The sequence below is a fragment of the Mastomys coucha genome, unplaced genomic scaffold (genome assembly GCF_008632895.1).
Source record: "Mastomys coucha isolate ucsf_1 unplaced genomic scaffold, UCSF_Mcou_1 pScaffold14, whole genome shotgun sequence".
Classification (NCBI taxonomy): Eukaryota; Metazoa; Chordata; class Mammalia; order Rodentia; family Muridae; genus Mastomys; species Mastomys coucha.
Window position 1 is genome coordinate 65,774,762 of NW_022196896.1, and position 25,500 is coordinate 65,800,261.

Below are 25,500 nucleotides of genomic sequence, written 5' to 3' on the forward strand. Positions count from 1 at the left end.
ATTCTTTATTCACAGGTTGTGACCCTCCTCGTTCCCCCGAATAACGTGACCTGCAGGCCAGGTCATTCTGTAATGGCACTTGAGATGCTCTGAACCTGGCACCAGCATCCTCTTTGATATGTTAAATAGACACCCCAGTTCGCCATTTGTCTAGAGATTGAGACCTAACACATAGAGACGCTGAATTAAGATGCTGCGGCACAGTTGCTGGCTTTCCCCAGATATTTTACCCAGTGTCTGTGACTGTTCACTGTTAGGACATGGGCCTGCAACTTCAGGCTAGGTCCTACAGCCCAAATCAGGCCATGCCTCTTTGTGCTGTGACTGAAGACTCGCAGGGTATGGTCACTGGCTCTTGTTTGTCACATTACTATGCTGAAGTAAATTGAGTGTATGAAACCTCCTGCCACCCCTGTGTGGCTATAAAACATCATCCCGGTCCTTCTTTCTGAGGATTTTGTCCAGAGGGATCCCTCAGGGATAGATCTTAGAGGCCATCCAACATGGCGGCCACTCTCCCCATCTCTTCCTTATTCGTGAAGCCCCTCTCCAAGGGTAATGCACAAAATTAACCTAGAATCCCCTTCCCCAGGAACTAGGTAACTTCCTGAAATGCTGGGAGCTGTAGGTCTTAGAAAATAACAAAGCCTCATGGGAAAGTACAGTGACCTATAGGTTTGTCTTAAAAGCTCCCCTGCCCTGCAACACGTGGCTCTAGGCATTCCTTGGCTAGAAAAGTTCTCAATATTTAAAATTTAATAAAGCTTGTTTTAAATTTGGCCGAAAAATAGAGTTTTTTTTTCCTGGAGATTCTCAGGATTAAAACAGGCTGTCAGGAAAGCCTCAGTTTCCCTTTAAGGCCCCACTAAGTTTAGATTTCTCCATATATGGTATTGTTTAATGTGTTCTTTTCCACTATAAGGCCCAATCATGGCCTGGGGCCCTAACTCTAATAAACTTTACTGTAGAGAATCGTCTCTGCTCCCTTTCCAAACCAACTGCCGGTTTATTATAGTCAGCACCGTCTTAACCTGAAAAACATCAAATTTCTTCAGTTCTGCTTTTACTTGAGAAGGAAATGACAGAGCAGTTAAGTAAAATATAAGGAGTCCAGTAAAATTGGTATTTTAGACAATGAATACATTCGTAATGTAAATTTTGTTCCAAATACAGTATGAAACTCATAATACTAGGAGCATCATTTATTGGGACTAGAAGGATGACTCAGTGGTTAAGCACACTGGATGCTCTTCCAGAGGTCCCAGGTTCAGTTCCCAGGACCGACAAGGTTTCTCACAACCATCTGTGAACTTCAGTTCCAGAGGATTCGATGCCCTCTTCTGGCCTCTACAGGTGTGTTGCATGCATGTAGTTCATGATATACATGAATGCAAAACAGCCACACATGCATAAAGTAAAAATAAATGAAAATCTTTAAAAATCAAAAATGTATTATTTATCATTTTGGTTGAAATAGAAAGCTCAGTGGTAAAGCACGTGCTCTGGGTTCGATTCCTGGACACCACCCCAAACTCAATGCTTAAGTGGAATTGACATGTAACCTGCATTTCCTAAGCTTTTATTTGCTGAACTTGGCAATTGGATCCCTTGATGCACAGGACTCATCTCACAGAAATCCACACTAGGGCTAACTAATGTCTGGGGAAATGTCTTAAAGAGATTCAGTCTATAATACAGGTAATAACGTTTTCTTTAATATGATTCATGATATTTTGACAGCCTTCAGATCCAACTCAGATGTGTGGCTGCGGGCTTCACCGGCTAGGCATGTCAGTGGAACAGGAGAGGCCTCAAGTACAACCACAAACTTGAGTCTTTTCCGATGTGCTAGAAGCCATGATCTTTGAAGTATTTGGCTCTCGCAAGGACATCATTGCAGAAATCACAATTCAGGTCCTGGTTGCTTCGGACAAAGTTAGGACCTTTACTGTAGGCACAGAGTCCACCTGAAATTCATGTGACAGGTTCATCCTTACATAGTTTCAGGACACTCAGTACAAAGCTCAGAGTCCCTCTCCCAGCTCCCCATTAGCAGGCAGCTGTGGCCTGGAGAACCCGCTATTACACTTATCTCTTACTTCCAGGCTGTAAAGCAACCAGCCAACAATGGCACACATACCTCTCAGGTGCTGGTCAGCGGTCCAGGTTGGAAACCTAGTCTTGATCTTTTTGATGCTAGATGTCAGAGTCTGAGTTTTCTGGGAAACCCAGGTCTCGCTCTTCCAAGATGTGGGAGGGTAGAATTTTGTCTCCTAGTGGGAAAGAGGCAGAGGGAGGGCTGGGTAAGCCAGGTGGGCAGTGGTATGGGATCCTCATCCATCTCCACGCCACTCTTCTCCTTTCTCCATCTCCCTGGAGACTAGGTGCTGGAGCTACTTACACCTATGAGGAGAGCCACTGTGTAAAACACTGTTGCCAGGGACTTGGAAAGGTTAGAATCCCGCGCCACTGTTGATGGGAATGCAAAATGGTGTGACCGCCATGGAGAGCAGCAGCCAGGTCCCCTCTTTTCATAAATTAAAATTAGAAATGCTGTACAGTCTAGCAATGCCAGTTCTGGGTAAATATCAAATGAATTATCCAAATGAATTGTCTCAGCCTGGCTCAAAAGTGAGAGAGAGAGAGAGAGAGAGAGAGAGAGAGAGAGAGAGGACCTCAATGTTCTTGACAGATGGACAAAGAAAAGGAGGCATACACACACCGTTATACCTCTATTCAGCCTCAAAAAGGAAGACAATGGTATTGTGGAGTGCGGAGGATGTGGCTGAAACTTGAGGTTATTAATACTTAGTAAAGTGAGCCGGTCACAATCAAAAGACAAACCAAGAAGCCAACAAACCAAAGCAAATCCTGCATGATCCCACTTAGAGGAGGAGTACAAAAGGTCAGATTTGTAGATACAATTTTAGAATACAATAGGGGTGGCCAGCATGGTTGGTGGTGGGGAGATGTGGAGGTGCAGTTTAGAAAGTCTAGACTTTCCATTGTACAGTAAAGCTTTTCTAGAAATTCTGAGGTCCAATATTGCACCTGTAATGAACAGTGCTGTGTGACCCAGAATTGTATTTTAAGAGAAACTATTAAGAGGATAGATCTCATTTTACACCAGAACAAACTACAGGGTTTAAGTTACGGGACGGGCAAGCATCTCTCTGATGCCCTGGTATAACAGAGAGAGGCTAGTCAGAGGCCTAGATGGTTAATGCGCATAGAATCCAGTGCTGCCCTTCCTCGGTGCTGCAAACACAACTCCAAATGAGTCGAGAAGGGAAAAACTTTACTACCTCAGCCATTTCCTCAGCCACAAGTCACCTTGATGGATGGAGCATTACCTTCACCATCCCGAGTCCACTGCCCATGTTGCCCAGATCGATCACATAGTTGCCTCCTGGAGACTCCCTTGACAGGACACCAGCGATCACTGCAGGATCCATACAGTATTTCTTGCCAACAAGTCTCATGGTGGGTTGATATCTCAGAAGATATGGCCTGTCAACTTCGGCCAGCCGTTCAGAGGCACGGACTCCTACAGCAAACGCAGAAAGAAGGATGTGGCTGATGGTGATTCAGGCTTAGTCTTAGATCTGTGACTGAAAACCCCAAGCATAAACCCCTGATCTCAGACTAAGACTTTTTCTGTGAACCAGAGTCAACACCTCATGCAACTTGTGATGTTAGAGATCTCTGTGGCCACCAATGGCCATTATCTAGGCTCTGATCCCTTCTGTGACAATTCTACAGGCACAAGTGCCACTGGTCCAATCCTGAGAACCTCAGAGAAGGTTTCCCAATAAAATACATGGAGCCAGCACATAAAGGAGGATGTCTTCCTGAACAATTTTGCTCACAACTGCCCATCTTTCAACTCCTACACGATGCCAAGAAATCATACAGTCTCTGAAACAGTTAAGAAGAATGAAAAGTAGCGCTGGTTTTACATGGATTAGCCTCCATTCTAGTTTCTTCTTCAATTTATGAAGCAACTCTCACCCCATGATATGGAGTTCATAAAATCCCTGTAAAGACTATCCGAGCTTCAGGAGAGCCCTCAGAACTATCTGACTAAGTAGATCCAGGGCTCGCCCTAAGGTTTGGCGTTGGTGTTCAGTGCTCCTTCCTCCCACTCCTTAGTGTAGAACAGTGAGGAGCAGTGGGTGTCAAGAGAAAAGAGCAGACACGGAGCTTGGTTAACTACCACAATAGGTCAGGCCGTAGCGTCTTCCAATCCTGCAGGATGCTCCTGGGGTGTCCAGGGTGCGGATGTTTCCATAGCATCCCCAACCACTGCTTTCGGAGGAGCCTGCGGATTGAGAAAAGTCCAGCCTGAGAGACAGAGAATGCTGTGACTGAATCCCATCGGTAACTTCAGGGAGAGCCAGAGTTCCTGCCCCTGCGCTTGAATCGCCTTTGAAATTAAACCGTCAGTACACCAGGAACTTATCACGGTGCTGCTTTCCGTGCTACCGACACGAGGAACCCCTGGAGCAGTTCCTTCTCTGCAGAGCTCAGAGGCTGTCTCTTCGCTCATTGGTCTGGTGGGGTACTCATGTTCGCTCTGGAGAAACACGCATTTTAAAGGCAGGGTCTTCTTGGGGTGTCCATCCAGACCCCAAGTATAGGCATGGTCTATCAACAGGGACTGGGTTGGCTTCAGCTTCTCCTAGAGCATTCTGGGCAGAGACTAAAGGTTGCAGAGAGAGGGTGTGCAGACCGTCATGGGATCAGGTCTCTATGGGAGGTCCCCTTTATCCGCATCTCTCTCCCAAGACATCTGCCACTGCGATTCTAGTTTCACTGGAGGAGAGGGCATTGCTTTAATTATTTACTTGACTAATTAATTAATGTTTTTTTTTGAAACAGGCTTGTGATGGTTTGTATATGTTTGGCCCAGGGAGTGGCACTGTTAGGAGGTGTGGCCTTGTTGGAATATGTGTGTCACTGTGGGCGTGGGCTTTAAGACCCTCATCCTAAAGCCAGGCAGTGGTGGTGCACGCCTTTAATCCCAGCATTTGGGAGGCAGAGGCAGGAGGATTTCTGAGTTCGAGGCCAGCCTGGTCTACAGAGTGAGTTCCAGGACAGCTGGGGCTATACAGAGAAACAAACAAACAAAAAACAAAATAAACAAACAAACAAAAAATACCCGACAACAAAAACCCTCATCCTAACTGCCTGGAAGTCAATCTTCTTTCTCTTAGCTGTCTTTGGAATAAGAGGTGAAGCTCTCAGCTCCTCCAGCCTCACATGTACCAGGAAGCTGCCACTCTTCCCCCATGATGATGATGGACTGAACCTCTGAACCTATAAGCCAGCCCCAATTAAAAGTTGTCCTTTACAGGAGTTGTCTTGGTCATGGTGTCTGTTCTCAGCAGTAAAACCCTAAGACATGCAGCCCAGGCTGTCTGTTGTGTTGTCAAGGATTATCCTGAACCCCTGGTTCTCTTGCCCCAACCACCCAAGTACTGGCATTGCAGGAGTGTAATGAGCAGCAAAGCCCAGGAATCCTCCTATCAGTAAAAATGAAGCAGACATCCTTTTTATGTCTTAGCCAGTACACTTCTGTGATCTCCGGAAAATGCCCTCCATGTGGCAGAAGCTTGTGCCATTGCCCTCAGCCTTGCCAATCCTCTCCCTAACCACTCTACACCACTGCCTTGGTTCCTGATATTGCCAAGGCTTGGTGCCTTGTGGCAGTTTTAAAATATTTAGTTGAAAGGTTAGCACATATACAGTAAATAGTAAATGAATAAATATTTCAAATACAAACCAAGGATTTTTCACTGTTTGCCCTAGCTACTACCAACTTTAGAGCCAAAGCTGAAATTTGAAGACTGTGACCTACCAGTTCTGTCACGTCTGAATTCTCTTAGTGCTGCTTCCCCCACTTGAATGTTGTCAGTCATATAGAAAACACCCCAGTCTCTAAAGATTCGCTATAATGGTGTTTGATGGTTGATCTTTATTGCCATGTGGGTGGAGATTTACAGTCCCCATGGAAGCAAATCCTTCACGTGTCTGTGAGGGATTCATCTGGATCAGGTAAATTGAGCTGTGAAGACCTATCCTGTATGTGGGTGTTAGCATCTAAGGGACGCACGCTGTCCTGGGCTGGATCGAAAGGAGAAAATGAGCCAAGCAGCCGCATTCATCCTTCCTCCTCTTGATGACAGATGTTATATGACCAGCCATCCCAAGCCGTGCCCCCTTCCCATGGCTGTCCAACAATTTTAAAAAAGGAAGGGCTAAATTTGGATCGTTCTTAAAATTGCTTTTGTTGGGTACTCTGTCCTAGCAATGAACAAAGTAACACTACGGTGGTAAGAGTTTTTACAGCAGCAATGAGCAGTTATCAGTGGCGAATATTTAAAGACCTGTTTCAAGCAACGAGATTCCAAGTGCACAGAAATTGTAGGGTATTACTGCTTATCAGTAGTTACTCCTAACTCCAGGACCTATCAGTTATCTGGAGGAGAGTAATGCTTTCGCTTTAGTTATGTAAATGGAGGTATAGCATTGCCTTTTTATGCCAAGTTATCTGGGAAAAATGAAACCCACTCACCAGTCAGGGCCAGGAGACCCAGAAGCAGCCACAGTGGAGTCATGTTGAGTATCGGGTTCTACGGCACCTGGAATGCTTTCAAAATTAAAATTAGCTTAAAGGTATGCTGACATGCATCATCGTCCTGAAAACACACTATTTCTAATGGGGTGTGTGAATGGAATGAGTCTCCCCCCCCACATCCAAAGTGGAAAGTGGGTGGTTTAAATCATAATGAAGAAGAGAAATTTGGACAGGTACACTGTTTAGTCTTTCAGTCAGTTCACGGGCATGTTGCAAATTTGTAATCTTAGAACTCATGGAGCAGGGCAGGAGGATTTTGAATTCAGTGCCAGCATGGGCTACATAGTGGGACCATGTTTTATGAAAAAAAGGGGGTGGGGGAGAGAAGAAAGGGGAAGATAAAGATGATGGGTGTTAGTTGTCTTATAAAGCCAAGATAATGACGCTTGTCCATCATTCCCGAGGCAGGAGAAGTACTGAAAGTTCAAGGCTAGCCTGAGGTATATAGTAAGACTATTGGGGGAAGTAACAAAGCTGAAATGCCTTGATTCTGGGCACTGAGAGACACCATGGCCTGACTCAGGGTGCCAAAAAGCAATTCCCGTTATCCAAAGGTGGATGAGAAGCAGAATTTTGTTGATGGTTTCCATGACTTGGGCACTTTTCTCTTTAGGTTGGAGAGAAGAACACAGCTTCCTGGGTGCCTTGGAATACACCCTGAGCCTTCCCTTTGGGTGACGGAAGAAAAAGGGAGACTTGTCCTATTACTGTATTCCTTGTTCTGGGGACCTCCAGACACCCTGGGTCCCACTGAACTGTGTTCCCAGAGCCCAGGGACCTGTTGTTATCACACACACACATACACACACACACACACTCCCTCTCCCCCTTCCCTCTCCCTTCCCCGTTCCTCTCCCCCTCCCCCCTTCTAGTTATTTATTTGATGGCGGAGACAGAATCTAGGTCTCTTACTGCTACTAGGTTACACCCCAATCCCTCTTCTAAGTTTATTTATATAGACAGGTTCTTCCAAACACCCAGAATGAGATGTTCCCAGGTGGAGAGACACTCTTGACTTCCGTCTTTATAAACCGAGGGAGTACGTGGCCCTACAACAAGCCATGCTTGTCTTTCCTACAGCATGGAGATGCTCAGTCTGATTGATGCCCTTGGTCGGATGGCCCTTGGTCTGATCGTTTGCCCTTGGCTCAGCAGAGGTCATGTCCAGTGACCAGAGATGTTAAGGAACTTGTAATGTCAGCTGTAACTGTTCACATTTCTTCCCTCAATGGAAACCATCACCATGAAATGAAAGTAAGAGCAGACAGGTAATCTCCAAAAGGAACGAGGAAAAGAGCCACTAAGCTACAAAAATAATGTTCAAGGCCTCGGAGAGACACACCTTTCTCCTACACTGTTTCTGTTACTGGGTTCAATTCCAATACAAAGAACAATATGGAGAAGAAAGGGTATATTTCATCTCACAGCTTAAAGTCTATCACTATGGGAAACTGGAACTCAAACAGGGCAGAACTCCAGCATGGCAGGAGCTTGAAGCAGAAACATGCAGGGATGCTGCTTACTGCTCACATTCAGCTACTTTTCTTACACAGCCCAGGACCACCTGCCTAGGGAATGGCACTACCCACAGTGGGCCAGGCCTCCCACATCAATCATTAATCAGGAAGCACCTCTCCAGCCATGCCTACAGGCCAATCTGCTGGACTGAGAGCTTCCCACATCTTCAGCTGAGGTTGCCTCTTTCCAAGATGTGTCAAGTTGGTAACCAAGAGGGCTGTCAGCTTTATAGAGGTATCTCACTAGCTTTCTCCCTGAAGCATTTCAACTGTGTTGTTTTTGTTGTTGTTGTTAAACTGATTTTCCAAGAAAGGGAGAGGCTTTGTATTGGAAACCCAGGAGGAAAGATGTAGCTTTCATTGCAACACAAGAATTACCTTATTTTCCAGGCATGGAGCTAAGAATCTGTGTTCCCAAGCCCTTGGCTAAGTCTATGTAAATACACACACCAGTTATAGCAGCACAAAGTCACTTCCTGGTGCCTCCTGTGGTGTATCAGGTCATAGCAAAAAGTGACAATGGGCTTTCTTGTATAGATAGACAAGGTAGTCCGTTCATAAACAGCACGCAGAGTGACTCAGACTTTATGGCCCCATTTGTCCAGGTGTCAAAAGTACTCTACATTTAAAAGCTGAGGCATCTTGGGGAATGCCCATTGGTCACACGTGATTCATTTGTTTGTACCCCTTCCCCCTCCCCACACTCAAGGCCATTTTTAAAATGTCAGCCAAGGTAAGTATAGTGCCTGATGTCCGTCACAGTATCTGCCATGACACTGTGCTCCCAATCTGAGGAGCTAAAGAGTAAAGGCAGCAAAGTGTCAAGCCGCAGCCACAGGCCACTTCTGGGACAAACAAACAGAGCGTTCCTGAAGGCTAGTTCATGCTCTTCATGGCCACTGACAGAATGTCTTCTTCTCCCTATTTTCCCCCACTGAGCCTTCTGTAATTCCCAAAGCATTGTATAGACGTGTGATGGATAAAAGATCATGTCTTCCTCAGCTCTTAATAATTGGGGGTGGGAAGTAAAAATGAAGGTCTTTGGCATTTATAGTTCCTCACCAGAGAGCAGGCTATGTCCTTGCAGGCCTCCAGCCAGCCTGGAAACTTTTTGTACCAACACCCTGGTGTCTGAGAGATGAGCGTGGCCCTGCCTCATCGTGGTCCCACCTCATCATGGCCCTGCCTCATCATGACCTTGCCTTATCATGGCCCTTATTTGATCCTGTAAGAACTGAGAACTGTGCTGTGTAGCTCATTAGCCATGGCCTCCAAGCCTGGTTGTTTCCCTTGCTTTGTGGCTAACCCTCTTCTCCTTCTTCCATCCTGGTGGGCTGATGGACTATGCCAGTGTCCTCTCTCACTCATGCCTGCCTGATACTTCATTCTTCTCACTTCTTACATATGGTAAAGACCCCGCCCACTGCCTTGCAGACAGCTTTGTGCCAATGGTGGTAAATTAAATCAAAATGGCAGTATTGATGACAGACATAAACATAAAATGCTTCTGCCACTAGAGTCGCATGCCTAGAGAAATAAAATCTACTTTTTAGACCACAGTGTAAGACAGCAACATTTCAAATCTTTGCCTACTAGTGTTTTGAGATTGGCTTTTATAGCCTGGCCTAGTATTTGCCATATAGCCCAGGCTGGTTTCAAGTCTACATTTGCCTACAGAGCACAGAGTACAGAGACTGCAGATGTGAGCTACCATGTCCAGTTTGATTTTATGAGATGGGGTCTTGCCTTGTAATTCAGGCTGCCCTGGAACTGGAGATCCCTTTGCTTCGCCCTCCCTGGTAACTGCTGGGATGGTAGGTGTGTGCCCATGTATCATTTAGCCTGTGCCTTTTTACAGACTGCATTTTCCCATGATCACATGCACTTGTTGAGTTTGGGTTATGAGCTGCCAATACCAGCTAGGGAAATAGAGAAGGTTTGAGAAAGTCGTTTCTCTCTTTTTTGGCAAATTCAGAATCGCTTCCTTTACTATAGACTGTCTGAAGAGGGCTTCTTCTGTCTGTGTACCTCTGTTCTTGCTCTTTCTCATTTTTCCAGAGTTAAGAAATCTGGAAAGATCATTGTCCTGTGTGAGCCCAGGAATATTTCCTTCTGAACAAATATCTAATAAAAAAGATCCTGGCTTAGAATCTTAAAATACATCTGTCTTTTAATGCTAATAACCAAGATTTAAACTGTTAGACACCCTGACCTTTTAGCTCTTTCACAGCTTCCAAGAAAAGCAGGGCTCTTCTATAGACACACACACATCCTGCCCCCAACACACCACATGTACTTGTCTGGGTCAATGTTTCATCCACAAGATTGAAAGTGGGAAAGGACAGAGGCTTGCCACCTGGCCAGGTACCAACACTTTAGTCCTTCAGCCTTGAAAGAACAAGAAAGACACTCTCTTTGATCTATTGCCAGCAGAGAGAGGACAGGAGACACACAGTTCTGAAAGTTTGTCCTCAGCAGCCTGAGGAAGTCCTGTAATCTTCCAGCCCCCCACCCCAACTCAGGCAAACCCAGGATTCATGGCTTTGACATAAAGAAGAATTTCAGGACTAGGCAGTATGAAGCAGAGTTGATGATTTAAGGTAAATATTTTAATATAGACCCTAAGCATAAGGGTGAGGAAACAGAGGCACTCTGGAAGAAAATAAGACATTTCTAAGTGTGAATATTCACTTCCCATTGGAGAATAGAAAAAATTAAAACATATCCAGGTATGGGTTCCTTGAGGGGGAATTATAATTAAGCATTTTAGGTTAGCTATATATGCCTTTTAGGAGCTATCTCAGAAGTGGTTAACAATCCCCCCTTTCCTTTCTTCTGACAAATGAGATTATGAGGTGGCTCTGGAGAAAGCTTGGGTGGAACTTTAATCTGATATGGTAAATCCAGGGACCACTTGGATTATCCAAGGCATTTAGGATGCCTTTCAGTCAGTAGTTGAAGTTTCTGGTGAGATTTCTAGAAAATCTCACCAGGTTTGATAGCTGGGAAGGGAGCGAAGCAGCTGTTGAGTGTGCTGGCAAGAGATCTCAGCCAGACTCTGAAGTAAGGTGCTCCTGTCTCTCCCTATTCATGGCCCATCATTTCCCAATTTTTCTCCATGGCCCCAGTATTGCTGTTCGTGTTGAATGAGCACATATTTCTGTCCTGCTGTTCGAGGTCTTGCACATGTGCACATATTCAAAAGAAGCCCTACACGTGCACTGAGAGAAATATGTTTTATAATGATTGTAAATGAACAGGAAGAATTATTCTATCATCTTACTTTTCTAAAACTTGATCTTTTCTTGTAAGATCTTTAAGTTTCATTTGGCTCAATTTTATTTACTCAGACACAACGACACAATCATTATCAATTGATTAATGTATCCTGGAAGTTTCAATCTAAATAAATAAATAAACCTAGGGTTGGCTAATCATCATTCAATTAACATATCCTAAAATTTTCATTCCAAGTAAGCTCAGTACAAGTCCAGGGTCAGTTCCCACTCACCTGTCTTCAGTCAGCTCCTCTTCTTAGAGACGGGGAGCACTCGGCACCTTATATAGGGTCTCATCTTGCTTCCTCTTCTTAAAAGTGTTGACCTCATCTTATTATAAGATTTACAGCTAAATCTCATAAATTATAGCAATAATCATAATAATTACAAATACTTTGAACTCATATGGGGATTTATTCAAGAATGTCCTGGCATTCTGCACCCATCAACCAATTAGCTCTCTACCACACCTCGGAGGACAAATCCTAATTGCAGGTTCTTGATGGAATGCACAGGCCCAACATCTGTCTTCATTCACACCCATTTATTGTCATGTAAGGAATCAAGAAAGAGAGGGATGGAGAAAGAGAGAGGGGAGGGATATTGAGGTAGGAAAACACAGAGAAGAGGGAGAGGCTGAAAAAAGAAAGAAAGGAAGGATGGAAGGGAGGAAAAAGGGGTGAGGAAGGGGAGAAAGAGAGGAAGGGAGGGAGGGAAGGAGTGAAAGAGGAAAGGAAGGAGGAAGAGAGGAAGGGGAGGAAGGGAGAGAGGAAGGGGAGGAAGGGAGAGAGGAAGGGAGAGGAAGGGAAAGGGAGGGAAGGAGGAAGAGGGAGGAAGGGAAGGAAGGGAAGGAATGAGGGAAGGAGGAAAGAGGTAGGGAGGGAGAAAAAGAAGAAGGGAGGGAGGGAGGGGGGAGGGAGGGAGGGAGGGAGGGAGGGAGGGAGCAAATTTGGATTTTCATAAACTCCTAATCCATAGTTGGATGAGTAGAGCTTCCTGTTGAGGAGTTTACAGTTCAGCACCTCCAGCTCAGAATTTGAGGATTTGGATTCTGTTGTTCCTACCCATGGCTGAGATAGTTTGAATCTAAGCTCTAGCACCAGGAAGGGAGGTGAGCCACAGGAGGCAGAGAGGCAGAAGAGAATGAGAGGAATCATGGGTAGATAAGACACACTTCATCCACCAGCACCCAGGCTGTTGAGCAGGCAGACAGCAGCAAACTCCCTAGTATATACTGACATGTGGTCCAGCACATGGGCCATACATGACAGGCACATGGGCTTACACACAGACACAAACAGGTGGATGGACTGGTGAAGGTCTCTGACCTCAAGGCCATTTTTATACAGCTTTACACAAAAGTGGCCTTATCCCAGAACAGTTACATAACAGACTGTATTACTGTTTACTTCAAGGTTCCCTGGACATCCACTGTCTACTTTTTTTTCTGGCTCATGACCCCCAAGTCTAGTGTTAGCCATCTTGGCCACACCAGATATCCACATCAGTGCCATGTTCCCTATATTCTCGTTGGTTGGTTGGTTTTTTTCAAGACAGGGTTTTTCTGGGTAAAAGCCCTGGCTGTCCTGGAATTTGCTTTGTAGACCAGGCTGGCCTTGAACTCAGAGATCTGCATGTCTCTGCTTCCTGAGCACTGGGATTAAAGGCATGTGTTGCCATGCCTGGGTATATTCTACCCACTTTAGACAACAATTGTTTTATGAGTGCAGGCCTATAAAGGTGTTGTCTGGGCCCATAATCCACAGTAACAGTGAAGAGAACATTTAGTTTTCCAGGATTTCTTTCTGTCTGTGATAAAATAACCCCTGACCCAAAGCAACTTGGGAAAGAGATTGAAGGTGTGTCAGGAACTAGGGCAGAAGTTATGGAGGAACTGGGCTAGATCTCTGGCTTGGTCCCCAACCATGCTCAGCAACCTTTCTTAGATGGTCTACGAGCCTAGGGATGCCACTACCCACAGAGGGGTAGGCCCTGGGCCATCTTCACAGATAAAGCCACAAGCCAATCCCATCTGGATAACCCCTCAGTTGAGATCCTCTCAGACTACTTTAGGCTATGTCAGATGAACAGATGATGCTGTTGGGGGCAGATGGCTGGGACACTGAAGGATATAGACTCGAACACCTGGCTTTCCAGAACTCTTGCATCCAAGAAGGGAATATGAGAGTGCACAATCCTCATCATCATTGGGGCCAAAAAAAGGTGGGGGAATCAGGTACCTCACTGAAAACCATATTCCAGATAGGATCTAGGGCCTTTTCTCTGTTTTGTTCAGAAGCAGCAACTAGGACACGCAAGCAATTAAAATTTTTATTACAGTGTGGGGAAATTTAGGAATTCCCTGGCCCCAGCTACAAAGACAGCACATCATCAACACCAAGGGCATGCTGGCGTCCTGGAAATGTGTCTCTGGTCAGTAGCCAGCATGTTGCCTGGCAACAGTTCCACGGAAATGATGCCCGTCTGTATCCCCAGGTTTGCTCGGTTCTTGGCCAGTTCTTTTGTGTATAGCCTCCCTTTCAAAGATCTAGTTTATACTAAAAACGTCTGTCCCTAGACAAAGGGTGGAACCCAGGTGCCCAGTGTGTGGAGGTCGGTATGACAAAGAAAGTGTAGCTGGGCTTAGTGACATGTACTATAGCTCCAGCTACTGGGAAGGGGGAGGCAGGAATATGGCTTGAGCCCAGAAGTTCAAGGGCAGTCTGGGCAACACAGTGAGGCCCTACCTCAGAACTGAATGAAGGAGAGAGGGAGGAGAGGAGAAGAGAGGAGAAGAGAGGAGAGGAGAGGAAGGGTGGGAGGGAAAGGGAGGGGAGACAGATGGTGAGGGGAGGGAAGGGAAGGGAAGTAAAAGGAGGTGAGAAAAGGGGGAGGGGAGGGAGAAAAGAGAAGGGAAGGGGAGAGGAAGGAAGAGGAAGGGAGGGGAAGGGGAGGGAGAAAAAGGAACTGCTTAGTGTGGTACCACATGCCTTTAATCTCAGCACTTGCTGGGCAAAAGTCATAAGATTCCATGTTTTGGCTAACTTGGGGTGCACACTGAGTAACTACCTTAAAAATAGCTTGCCTCTCCTAGACTTAGATGAGACTAACCAGAAATAGCTCAAGATATTCCCTGTCTCAGCCTGGGACCAGATTGGGGCAGGGGAGAGCTTCCCACCTCCCACCCCACCTGCTCCATGTTTGTTTACCTTGCAGACCCAAGATCTACTCAGCTTGAGTTTGTCACAAATGGATTAGGTCTTCTTACTCTTGCCTTTCTCTGGTTCTGCATGGTGCTTGCCTGCAGCCTATCCCAATGTACACAAACCTTTGTCGAAAATTTCTTTGGGGAGTGCCCCAAACAGAATTGTTCTATACATCACAATCCCTCCCCAAAAGCTTCCTAGAAAAGCTGTGCTTTTCTGTGTCTCCAATGCGTCAGGAAGTGTCTGCTCTACTTACTCATGCTTTCTCCTCTGCAATGTCTCTGCCTCCTCCTCCTCCTCTTCATCATCTTCTTCTTCCTCCTCCTCCTTCTCTTTCTCCTTTTTTTTTTTTTTTTTTTTTTTTTTTTTTGGTTTTTCAAGACATCTTCCTCCTCTTTTTCCTCCACAGTTTTTTTGCCTCCTGGCACTAAGTCTGCAGTAATAGAGTGCATGTCACACCATTCCACTATATGCAACTCAAGGCATCTATTGCCTATGCTACTCCAACAAATGAACAAATATACTTACCTGGTGTTTGTTTGTTTGTTTGTTTGTTTTTGAACAAGGTCTCACTCCATATCACTCTGTAGCTCTGGCTGGCCTGGAATTGACTCTGCAGAGCCGGCTGGCCTCAGACTCAGAGATCCTCCTGCCTCTGCCACCTGAGTGCTGGTGTCAAATGCGTGTGTTACTACACCCAGCAGTAGCCCCCCTGTAACTATTCATTTACTAGGTGACAACTGAGGAGATGGATTCCTTGGCAATGCAAGGACTGAACTAGGACTTGGGTGTGGCTGCCTGTCAGAGCTTCTCCTCCCATGGAGGCCCAGAGGCATTTGGCTCTCATGTTCTGGAAAATCTCTTTTAGCCAGGTGACTTCTGGACTCTTCATCTTTAGTCTTCTACCACACTCCGACCTCCACCTGACTTTAATCCTGAGAAGACCTGTCATCCACATCTAATAGAAACTCTTTCTTTTTTTTTTTTTTTGGATGTACAAATATGTAAATATATGTATACACATGCATCATTGATTTTAATGTATGTAATATTATATATTATATATTCTCTGGTTTGTTTTTTTATTGGATATTTTATTTATTTACATTTCAAATGTTATCCCCTTCCCAGTTTCCCCTCTGGAAGCCCCCTATCCCATCAACCCTCCTCCTGCTTCTATGAGGGTGCTCACCCACCTGCCCACCCCCTGCCACCTCCCCACCCTGGCATTCCCCTACACTGGTGCATGGAGCCTTCCTAGGACCATGGACCTCTCCTTCCATTGATACCCAACAAGACCAACCTCTGCTACATATGCAGTTGGAGGCATGGGACCCTCCATGTGTACTCTTTTGTTGGTGGTTTAGTCCCTGGGAGCTCTGGGAGGTCTGGTTGTTTGATATTGTTGTCCTTCCTATAGGCTGCAAACCCCTTCAGGTCCTTTAGTCCTTTCTCTAACTCTTAAATCAGAGACCCCGTGCTCAGTCCAAGGTTTGGCTGCAAGCATCTACCTCTGTACTTGCCAGGCTCTGAAAAATCCTCTCAGGAGACAACTATATCAGGCTCCAGTCAGCAAGCACTTGTTGGCATCCTCAAGAGAGTCTGGGTTTGGTGTCTGTATATAGGATGGATCCCCAGGTGGGGCAGTCTCTGGTTGGCCTTTCCTTCAGTCTCTGTTCCACACTTTGTCTCCATATTTCCTCAAGTGAATATTTTGTTCTCCCTTCTGAGTAGGACTGAAGAATCCACACTTTGGTCTTCCTTCTTAAGCTTCACTTCACTTGGTCTGTGAATTGTATCTTGGGTATTCCGAGCTTTTAAGCTAATATCCACTTATCAGTGAGTGCATACCATGCGTGTTCTTTTGTGACTAGGTTACCTCACTCAAGATATTTCTTAGGATCCTGGAATGGACATTCTTCACACAACCTGCTGTGTACTCTACAGAAAAACAATTGTCATATTCTCAGTTTATAAGATCTCTGGCTGTTAGCTGGTTTTGAGATGGGCAAGATAAAAGAGATTCATTATAGGCCTTGCAGAGGCCAAGTGAAGAGATGCTAGCTGGACTAGGAGAAGAAGACAGAAGATGTGCCAGCCAGTCATGTTAGAAATGGAATTGACTGGGGCTGGAGAGATTGCTCAGTGGTTAAGAACACTCATTACGCTTCCAGAGGTCCTGAGTTCAATTCCCAGCAACCCTGTGGTGGCTTATAACCATCAGTAATGGGATCCAATGCCCTCATCTGGTGTGTCTGAAGACAGCAACAGTGTACTCACATACAATAAATAAATAAATCTTAAAAAAATAAAGAAAACATCTCATTAAAAAAAAATAGAATTGACTTAAAGGGGTGGGCTAAATAAGCCAGGCTTGGTGGTGAATGCCTAGCACTTGGGAGGCAGATGCAGGCAGCTCTCTGTGAGTTTGAGGCCAGCCTGGTCTACATAGGGAGACCCCGTCTTAAAAAAGAAATAAATAAGAACACTGACTGCTCTTCCAGAGGTCCTGAGTTCAATTCCCAGAAACCACATGGTGGCTTGCTCACAACCATCTGTAATGGGGTCTGATGCCCTTTCTGGTGTGTCTGAAGACAGTGACAGTGTACTCATAGACATCAAATAAATAAATAATTCTTTAAAAATAAGGAATAAATAATTTTAAAGAGGGGATAGGACTGGATGCCGAGGACAAAAAGCAGAGGCCGCAAGCACACCTGGAAGGATGGCTCCTATTCTGAAATTCTGTAGACATGGCAGATTCGTGAAAGGCTAAAGAGCGAGCTTTAGACACTGACGCTTTGCTGAGGGCTTCTGGGTCTGAGATTGCCCTTCATTTTCAAGCCTCTTGCAATATAAGTGAACAGCACAAGAGTAGCCACACAGCAGCATAGCCTTGTCTACTTGGTCATGGCATCCCAACCACCAAGGGTAATGACTTGAGCCCTGTCGATGCCACAGCAACAAACTGTTGAACTGGCACATGCATCTTATTATATCTACTGGTAATTGAGAATGGAGATTAGCAACCTGTGGCCCCAAGACCTCTATCTGCTTTGTAAGTAAAAATTTCCTGAACCACTGCTAGGGCCATTTACATTGGCTGTGTCTGCTGTTGGGTTTGATGCTACCACAATGCAGGTAAGACCAGTTATGACAGATCAGCCGGGTGGCTCTCCAGCATATCCAAAGCTTTAAGGAAACACTTCTGGCCCAAGATGTAGCATCTCCAATTAGCCCTAGGTACAGTAACAATAAAGAAGAGGCTGGAGCCGGGCGGTGGTGGTGCACGCCTTTGATCCCGGCATTTGGGAGGCAGAGGCAGGCTGATTTCTGTGTTTGAGGCCAGCCTGGTCTACAGAGTGACTACCAGGACAGCCAGGGCTACACAGAGAAACCCTGTCTCGAAAAACAAAAACAAAAAAACAAAAAACAAAAAACAAAACAAAAAAAAATTTAAAAAAAAAAGAAGAGGCTGGAGAGAAAGATTAAACAGTCTCTCACAGAAAAGAGACAAGAGGACAATCTTGAAGGCACCCAACCCGAAAATCTCCACAGCTTTGAAATCCAACCATATCCCCATCCTCATGCTCGGTTGAGACAAAGCAATTGATTTCTACCAAATTTGTATGAAGATAATGCCATTTGCAGCTAAAGGATACATTATCTGACTTATCCATTTATTTATTTTAAAAATTTATTTATTATTATATGTAAGTACACTATAGCTGTCTTTAGACACACCAGAAGAGGGCATCAGATTTCTTTATGGATGGTTGTGAGCCACCATGTGGTTGCTGAGATTTGAACTCAGGATCTTCGGAAGAGCAGTCAGTGCTTTTAACTGCTGAGCTGTTTCACCAGCCCCATTTATTATTTACCCACTATTGATCTGTACTTCTTTTATTCATTCAGACATTTCATGGATGGCCTACTTTGCATTGGGAGTGATGCTGGAGATGGCTGAGAGAGAAGGGGATGAGATGACCGTAGTCCATGACTGTATAAAGCTAACACTCCAATATAATGAGTTGGGTTTGTAGTTTTGTGGAAAACAGCTATGTAAAGACATTGCTACAGCAGTTACAGCTCAGAAATGAAGTTTAGGTTGGATACTATAAATCTGAGAGTCATATATAGAGGGATTTAAAGTCAGGGAAACAGAAGGCATTGCCTAGGGATGTCAAGGGAGAAGTAAAGTGTGGTGTGAGCAGCCCTTGGAGAGCTCCCAGTGTGGTGTGAGCAGGCCCTGGAGAGCTCCCAGTGTGGTGTGAGCAGCCCCTGGAGAGCTCCCGGTGTGGTGTGAGCAGATCCTGGAGAGCTCCCAGTGTGGTGTGAGCAACCCCTGGAGAGCTCCTAGTGTGTGTGAGCAGGCCCTGGAGAGCTCCCAGTGTGGTGTGAGCAGCCCCTGGAGAGCTCCCGGTGTGGTGTGAGCAGCCCCTGGAGAGCTCCCAGTGTGGTGTGAGCAGGCCCTGGAGAGCTCCCAGTGTGGTATGAGTAGCCATGGAAACTCCCAGCATTTCAGGATTTTGTGAAGGATATTGAGTAAAGAATAGCAGGAAAGAGAAAGCCCAGGACTATGAAGTCCAGGATGTCAATCTAAAAGACAGAAGGACTATAATGTATTATTTGTCAAGTGCTGGTGAGCACAGGAGGAATTGAAAAGAGACCATTGTATTCAGCTGGGTGGAGGTCACTTGTTGAGTAGGTAAGAACGATTTTGAAACAGGAACATCCAGATTTGTTTTGTTACAAGAAACTAAAAGCTTGACTTAATCTGACGTCAACACTTAGGGAGATTTCTTAGGCTGGCAATGTCTTTGACTCCTATGTGCATACTGTGATGAGCACCTGTAGTGACACACACATACATATACTAAATAAATGATTGAAAATTAGATTTCTTAACTCAGCCAGCAGGAAGTCAGAGGCAGGATGAGTTTCAGGGATAATCTGGCTCAGCAGTTCAACAATGTCATAAGGGACCTGGAATCTTGTCTCTCCACTCAGCTTTCTTTAATGCCAGCCTCAGGACATTCAGGTCTCTTCCCCAACCTACCACCCAGGATGGCTTCCAAAGACTTCCTGGTTCACACTTCCTCATGTCAATCCAAAAGAGAAAGAAATGATCGTTTTTAGAAATTCTTGGAGATAATAAGTACATAACTTTCCCACAAAGGTCCGACACGCCCTGTCTCACACAGACTGGCTCCAGTTGAATCAGATGTCCATGCCTTATTGGTTATGAACAACCAAGATAGCTAATTAGGGAATGCGATACCATGATAGGAAGACTTGGGTTTGGAGCCTAGACAAGAAAGGGGTCTAAAATGAAATCAGATGCAACCGAAGCACCTGAACCATATGTCAGGTGTTTTTGGACAAGCCAAAGATACATGAAGCAAATAGGAGAAGGCAAAATCCTCAACAGAGGTGAAGCACTGGAGACGCACCCCTCACCCCCCACCCCAGACAGGGTTTCTCTGTGTAGTCCTGGCTGTCCTGGAACTCACTCTATAGACCAGGCTGGCCTCGAACTCAGAAATCCACCTGCCTCTGCCTCCCAGGTGCTGGGATCAAAGGCGGGCACCACCACTGCCTGGTGAGAAGAAAAGATGACCTTTGAAGAGGCTCAGCTGTCTGAGAAGCAGATGGATGAGTGGTGACAGAGACATAGAGGCCAAGTATCTTATTTTTACTAGATCACCTCTGAACAGATGAGACCCACCCAACAGCCAAGGTTAAAATGCATCAAACAGAGCAAACTGTGTGTGACCTTGAGAAGACGTGGACTTCTGAGATCCTGTGGGGAGTTGGCTTTTACTGAAGAATGGGGCTAAGCACTGAGTTTGAAATCTGAGGATTGGATGGCCTTGGGCAATTTTACTGACTTGAGCTCTGACAAACTCTTATCTCTAGGGCTGTGTGAGAGTTAGACAAGGCAATGCTTGTAAACATCTCAGTGATATACGTGTGTGTGTGTGTGTGTGTGTGTGTGTGTGTGTGTATGTGTGTGTGTGTGTGTGTGTGTGAGTATATATATATACACACACACACACATATATATACTCACACACTCATATATATATAGGTATATGTTGAATGTTGTATGTTGTATGATGTATATGATGTATATGTGTATGGTGTATGTGTATATGGTGCATGTGTGTATGTGTATGTATATGGTGTATATGTGTATGTGTATGATTTGTATGTGTATATGAGAATATTATATATATTTTAGCTCTCTCTGCACCTTCTCTTTTTCCTCCCAACTCAGATCAACTCTGCTAACTTATTTTAGGTCAGTAGCAAACATCTTGCAAACATCTGGCCAAGAGTTAGATGGGGAATTGGACTTAGTGAGATACTAAAGGAAAGGAGAGAGAGGAGATGGAGGGAGGATGATATTCATTCCTATTTGCAAAGCATTTGTCATTGAATAAGCTGCATATTTCTTACCAAAAAAAAAAAAAAATCAACAAAGTCCCTGTGGCATTCTCGGAGGCAGCAATTAAAGCCACTGACTACCAGGAGAAGAGTGCCGTGGGTGGCGTCCTTCCCAGATGAAGGAAGGACCAAGGTGTCATTTATCCATCAGCCACTTCCAGCTTTACTGGCTCCTGAGCGGTCTGAGCACAGATGCCAGGAAGAAAACCGAAGGAGGAGAAACAGAGAATCTGGACACCACTAACTCACTTTGCTTTTCCTGTGGAAATCGCTGAGCTTCATTGTGTACTTCATTTCCTTTTGATGGAACAAAAACGAGTCAAAACTTACATAAAGCAAATGGAAGCAGAGCCCCTTTCTACACAGCTTGCCAGACTGGGCTGAAGAGCTTTCAGTGAAGGACGCTTGGAAGTGGGGTCCTTGAGGCTTTAGGGTGTGATGCTCTTATTAATACCTTTTTTTTTTTTCGAGACAGTGTTTCTCTGAGTAGCCCTGGCTGTCCTGGAACTCACTCTGTAGACCAGGCTGGCCTCGAACTCAGAAATCCTCCTGCCTCTGCCTCCCAAGTGCTGGGATTAAAGGCGTGCGCCACCACCGCCCGGCTAATACCTTTTTCAAGATTCGTTTTACTTTTAATTATTTGTTCCCATGTGGGTTGTGTGTGGGTGTTTTCCTAGGAGTGGAGGCAAAGGCCGGAGGCATCAGATCCCCCTGGAACTGGAGTTATAGTCTACAGGTGGTGGTAAGCTGCCTGGTGAGGGTTCTGGAAACTGAACTTGGGTCCTCTGCCGGAGCCATCTTTCCAGCCCTCAGTAGCTCTCGTGAAATGTGCAGTTGACTGCTCCACGGAGACTTGAGCGTTTCAGTCTTGTGTGGCCTTTTGGGTTACACACGTTGGAGTCCAGAAACGCTGCTGGTGGCATTTTTACAAGCGGCTGCTGTGTGTGCTCTAGTAACATCTTCTGGGGGGGAAAGTGTGTCAGCTCTTCCTGCCCTTCCCCGAGGATCTTTCTAGACATGGGTGTGGGGTCCAGCAAGCTATCTTACAGCTTTACAGGGTGCTGTGAGCTGAGGTGTGCACTTACCTCATGGCAGGCCGTGAGTGTTTCTGACAGGCAGATTAGGAGGTTTTCGGTTCCCACATCTTGGAAAGACCTTGTTGGTGTTTTCTGAGAACAAAGGAGGGGATCCCAGCACTTGGGAGACAGAGGTAGGTGGATTTCTGAGTTCAAGGTCAGCCTGGTCTACAGAGTGAGTTCCAGGACAGCCAGGGCTACACAGAGAAACCTTGTCTTGAAGAAGAAAAAAAAAGCAAAAAGAAAAGAAAATAAATTTAAAAAGGAGGGGATCAATCTGACCTGATGTGCAAGTGTGCAAGTTTATTCTCTGGGCTCATCAGAGGGTACTGGATGGCCAAATGGCCTTACGCTGACAAGTTGAAACCAGGGCAAAGATGTGATTTTCAGTTTCCCTTCATCTCAAACACAGAAATGATGGTGTGTGTGTGTGTGTGTGTGTGTGTGTGTGTGTGTGCGTGTACGCAGATGTCACCGAACACACATGTAAAGGTCAGAGGAAAACTAGGGAGTCAGGCCTATGTAGGCCCTAGGGATTGAATTCCAGTCATTAAGCTTGGTAGCAAGCACCTTCCTCAGCTAAGGTGCCCCACCAGCCCAAATTTATGGAATATTTTTCTTAATTTTTTTTAACATAAAAGTCTAAATATGACCAGGAATTGTCATTGGAAAATATCACAGTTCCCGATTTTCAATAAAGTCAATGAAGGAAGTTATAACCAAAATCCTAAAGACATGTCTGATTGCTAAAAATTGTCACAGAGTACTACTAAAAATTGTCTCAATTTTCCATGGGTTACTGGAAAGGTAGTTAAACATTGCCTTCTTTTCCTATGAGTAGTTTCTGGGAAGGAAATAGACAAGTCACTCTGTGCAGGAAAGCCACTGGCAAATTGAGGCTTTCTTTTTCTTCCTTTCCTTTCCTTTCCTTTCCTTTCCTTTCCTTTTCTTGTTTTTGTTTTGTTTTGTTTCTTTTCTTTTTCTTTTCTTTTCTTTAAATATGGAACGCTTCATGAATTTGCATGTCATCCTTGTGCAGGGGCCATGTTAATCTTCTCTGTGTTGTTCCAATTTTAGGATATGTGCTGCCAAAATGAGCACTTGGTTTTTTTTGTTGTTGTTGTTGTTTATTTGTTTGTTTGGTTGGTTTTGTTGGTTTTTCGAGACAAGGTTTCTCTGTGTAGCCCTGGCTGTCCTGGAACTCACTCTGTAGACCAGGCTGGCCTTGAACTCAGAAGTCTGCCTGTCTTTGCCTCCCAAGTGCTGGGATTAAAGGCATCTTTCTTTTTTCTTCCTTCCTTTCTTTCTTTTTTTAAAGATTTATTTATTTATTTTTATGTATATGAGTACACTATAGCTGTACAGATGGTTGTGAGCCTTCATGTGGTTGTTGGTAATTGAATTTTTGGGACCTCTGCTCGCTCCCGTCAACCCTGATCACTCAGTCCCTGCTCGCTCTGGTCCAAAGATTTATTTATCATTATACATAAGTACACAGTAGCTGTCTTCAGATGTGCAAGAAGAGGTATCATTACGGTGGATGTGATCTACCACGTGGTTGCTGAGATTCGAACTCAGGACCTTCAGAAGAGCAGTCAGTGCTCTTACCCGCTGAGCTATCTCGCCAGCCCCTGTGTTGCTTTCTTAATAATCAAGTCTTAGTTCATTAACTGGTTCTGCAACTTTTGTTTCTTATCCTTTTGCTGGGAAAAATTCTCTATACTTCTTTCTTTCTGTTTGAGGTCTCACTATGTAGTTCAGGCTAGCCTGGACCTTGCCATCTTCTTACTTCAGCTTCCCACGTACTGTGATTACAAGTCTGGGCTACTGGGTCTGGTTGCATTTCAGCGTCTTGGTGACATCTGTAAATTGTGCAGACCCTGTGTTAAACACACAGCAATGACTATAGGCTTGTGAGTACATATATAGGTTCAGGCATGCAAACCTTCTGTTGGCTTTTCTCTTATATCTAATGAATTCTCCTAGGGAAATACTTCTCAGTAGTTAAAGAAGCTAAAATTAGATTTGGAAGCGGTGTTCAGCAGCCTCTGCTTCTATAGTTACCTTCAAAGTTTACGCAAGGCAGGACTAACCTGAAGGAAGAAAGCGGACTCCCAGGGAGCACATAGTGGCCATGGAATACTTTCACCAAAGATATATTCCCGGACAATCTATAAGGGTTCCCAGACGGCCCTTTGAGAATCAAACGGGTGGCCAGAACCAAAGTCTTTTTGATAAAACACCGTGGCTACATACTAGCTCGTTTGGACCAACTGGCTGCCTTCCTTCCCAAGGCACAGATCATTCCAGCATGGGAAAACGGTCCTCCCTCCTTCCTTCCCTCCCTCCCTCCCTCTCTCCCTCCCTTCCTCCCTTCCTCCCTTTTGAACCATTTTCCCTCTTCCACCATACACACAATAAAATAAAACAAAATAAATTTTAAAAAAAGAAGCTAAAATTATATGGACTTGAATTTATCTTTGTCTGAAAGCATTACAGAGAATGCTTATGAATAAAGGCTCGTCTTTGCTTTAGATGTCTTCTAGTTTACATGTAGAAAGAAAAACAGACTGAGCAATTGAATGGTCAAACTGGTGTTATGGATGCATTTTAAATTTATATTCATAGACTATCATCTACACATATTTGTGCATAGTGGCTGCTCACACAAGACCTGGTGTGAGAACAAGCCAGCCAAAATCCCGGCATGGATAGAGAGTGGCTCAGGAGATTCCACCTTAGCTGAAGCTACTGGCTATTGATAGTTGCTGGGGAAGGAAGAGTTAACATTTTTATGGGATGCAGCCACCCTAACAAGACTCAGCAGGGTTTTTCTTTTTAAGAGTTACAAGAGGTTGGGAGGAGAGCCAGTGTGAGAGCAGGGAAGGAACTGGAGGAGAGAAAACAGGGATGGATTTTAGCAAAATACATCATATGTGTTTATGAAATTATCAAATAATATAAAGGAGATTGTAGGAAAAATAAGGCAAATAACAAACAGTTTAAACTGGTTATGAAAAGCAATTTCAGAAAACAACCTTATCTCTTTCAAGTGTTTCCTTCTGTTTTTCAAATAATGGCTGGCTTGGTACCCACCTTGTGCCAAGCACTGAGCTATGCAACAGGCGTTAACAGTCAAATATGATGCAGCTTCTGCCTTCAAGAAGTTCGGGTCCGGGTAATGAATGGGTATATATGCCATTTCCCAAGTTTATAATGGATTAAGTAGGGTTAAGACACTGGACCCGACATCAAACCTTCGTTGTAGATCATAAAACTCCCTAGAACCCTGCTAGCAGCCAGAGCTGATGAGGAAACACTATGCAAAGTTCT

General features: G+C 44.9%; 1 protein-coding gene and 1 non-coding gene across 2 annotated transcripts; both read right to left on the minus strand.

Annotated features, from left to right (window-relative positions):
- Positions 1 to 1,701: 1,701 nt before the first annotated feature.
- Positions 1,702 to 11,691, minus strand: Lyg1 (lysozyme g1). The gene is made up of 6 exons (XM_031368823.1): positions 11,669 to 11,691; positions 6,578 to 6,652; positions 4,217 to 4,321; positions 3,354 to 3,547; positions 2,141 to 2,273; positions 1,702 to 1,967 (listed from the first exon to the last, which is right to left on the minus strand). The coding sequence occupies exons 2-6, from the start codon at positions 6,618 to 6,620 to the stop codon at positions 1,849 to 1,851; spliced, it is 594 nt and encodes a 197-aa protein (XP_031224683.1). The 5' UTR covers positions 6,621 to 6,652; positions 11,669 to 11,691; the 3' UTR covers positions 1,702 to 1,848.
- Positions 11,692 to 23,161: 11,470 nt separating this feature from the next.
- Positions 23,162 to 23,268, minus strand: LOC116089525. The gene has a single exon (XR_004118331.1). It is a non-coding gene; the product is annotated as a U6 spliceosomal RNA (small nuclear RNA).
- Positions 23,269 to 25,500: the final 2,232 nt, after the last annotated feature.